This window comes from Epinephelus moara, chromosome 2, assembly GCF_006386435.1.
Source record: "Epinephelus moara isolate mb chromosome 2, YSFRI_EMoa_1.0, whole genome shotgun sequence".
NCBI lineage: Eukaryota > Metazoa > Chordata > Actinopteri > Perciformes > Serranidae > Epinephelus > Epinephelus moara.
The window spans coordinates 220,469-222,489 of record NC_065507.1 but is presented as its reverse complement, the minus strand read 5'-3'; the positions used below and the strand labels follow the sequence as shown (position 1 = coordinate 222,489).

The 2,021-nt window shown below is 43.3% G+C and overlaps 1 protein-coding gene across 1 annotated transcript in view; it reads left to right on the top strand.

Moving 5' to 3' along the window:
* Positions 1-2,021, top strand: part of polr2d (RNA polymerase II subunit D) — a 4,050-nt gene continuing 2,029 nt past the window's right edge. The window contains exons 1-3 of the mRNA XM_050069411.1: positions 1-323; positions 1,380-1,560; positions 1,645-1,740. Coding sequence (XP_049925368.1) covers positions 245-323; positions 1,380-1,560; positions 1,645-1,740 — 356 coding nt within the window. The 5' untranslated portion in view covers positions 1-244. The remainder of the gene's footprint in view (positions 324-1,379; positions 1,561-1,644; positions 1,741-2,021) is intronic.

Below are 2,021 nucleotides of genomic sequence, written 5' to 3'. Positions count from 1 at the left end.
ATGTGATTGGTTTAAGAAACGGAAATGATAGTTGATGTTTTTTGTGTAGCTGAAAGGCGCCGAGCTGAAACTGACTCCGTGAGTTTAGACTGTCTGAGGCCGCACAGACCGTCGTCAGACCGCCGGGACTCTCCGGGACTCTGTGGTGAACCTCCGCTACCGGCTGTAGCCGTTACCGTCCGCCGTTTGGTGTCCTCTCTGGTGACTGTTATCCGTTAGCCGTTGGCCGGTATTGTGGGGTGTCATGGCGGCGGGAGGCGGCGCGGCTCCTGCTCATGTCGGAGATGTTGAAGAAGATGCTTCACAGCTGCTGTTTCCTAAAGGTCGGTCCACTGATTCCTACTGTCGTCAATGAAACTTTATTTATAACTGATTCCTTCTGTCGTCAATTAAACTTCATTTATAACTGATTCCTACTGTCGTCAATGAAACTTTATAACTGATTCCTACTGTATTCAATGAAATTTAATTTATAACTGATTTCTACTGTCGTCAATGAAACTTTATTTATAACTGATTCCTACTGTCGTCAATGAAACTTTATAACTGATTCCTACTGCGTCAATGAAACTTTATTTATAACTGATTCCTACTATCGTCAATGAAACTTTATTTATAATTGATTCCTACTGTCATCAATGAAACTTTATAACTGATTCCTACTGCCGTCAATGAAACTTTATTTATAACTGATTCCTACTGTCGTCAATGAAACTTTATAACTGATTCCTACTGTCGTCAATGAAACTTTATTTATAACTGATTCCTACTGTCGTCAATGAAACTTTATAACTGATTCCTACTGTTGCCAATAAAACTTTATTTATTACTGATTCCTACTGTATTCAATGAAACTTTATTTATAACTGATTTCCACACAGTTTAAGTACTCTGTTACCACACAGTAAAAGTACTCTGTTACCACACAGTTTAAGTACATTGTTACCACACAGTTTAAGTACTCTGTTACCACACAGTAAAAGTATTCTGTTACCACACAGTAAAAGTACTCTGTTACCACATAGTTTAAGTACTCTGTTACCACACAGTTTAAGTACTCTGTTACCACACAGTAAAAGTATTCTGTTACCACACAGTAAAAGTACTCTGTTACCACACAGTTTAAGTACTCTGTTACCACACAGTAAAAGTACTCTGTTACCGAACAGTTAAAGTACTCTGTTACCACACAGTAAAACTACTCTGTTACCAAGCAGTTAAAGTACTCTGTTACCACACAGCAAAACTGTGTAAGTACTTCCTCCCTCAGTGTGTGGCTACAGTCTTTAAACTGTTGCAGAACTTCAAACATGTTCGCCGGCTCTTCTGATTGGTTGTCGTTGTTGTTGTTGTTGTTGTTGTTGTTGTTGTTGTGACAGAGTTTGAGAACGCAGAGACTCTGCTGAACTCGGAGGTCCACATGTTGTTGGAACACAGAAAGCAGCAGAACGAGAGCGCCGAGGACGAACAAGAACTTTCCGAGGTCTTCATGAAGACCCTGAACTACACGGCTCGCTTCAGCCGCTTCAAGAACAGAGAGACCATCACCGCTGTGCGCAGGTGAGACGCCCCCCCAATCTGTCTGCTCTGTTCAGGGTGGGATCAGCTGTTTGAATCTCTGATGGACCGGCCTCTCTGTTTCAGCCTCCTCCTGCAGAAGAAGCTCCACAAGTTCGAGTTGGCAAGTTTAGCAAATCTGTGTCCTGAAGCTGCCGAGGAGGCCAAAGCCCTGATCCCCAGGTCAGTCCCACCTACTTCACACCCGGACCCCATCATACCCACGTCGGTGTGGGTATGATGGGGGTATGACATGGGTACAACGTGGGTATGATGGGGTTATGATGGGGGTATGATGGGCATATGACATGGGTATGGTGTAGGTATGATGGGGTTATGACAGGGATATAATGGGGTATGACGTCGGTATGATGGGGGTATGACATGGGTAAAACATGGGTATGATGGGGGTATGACATGGGTACAACATGGGTATGATGGGGGTATGACATGGGTCAACATTG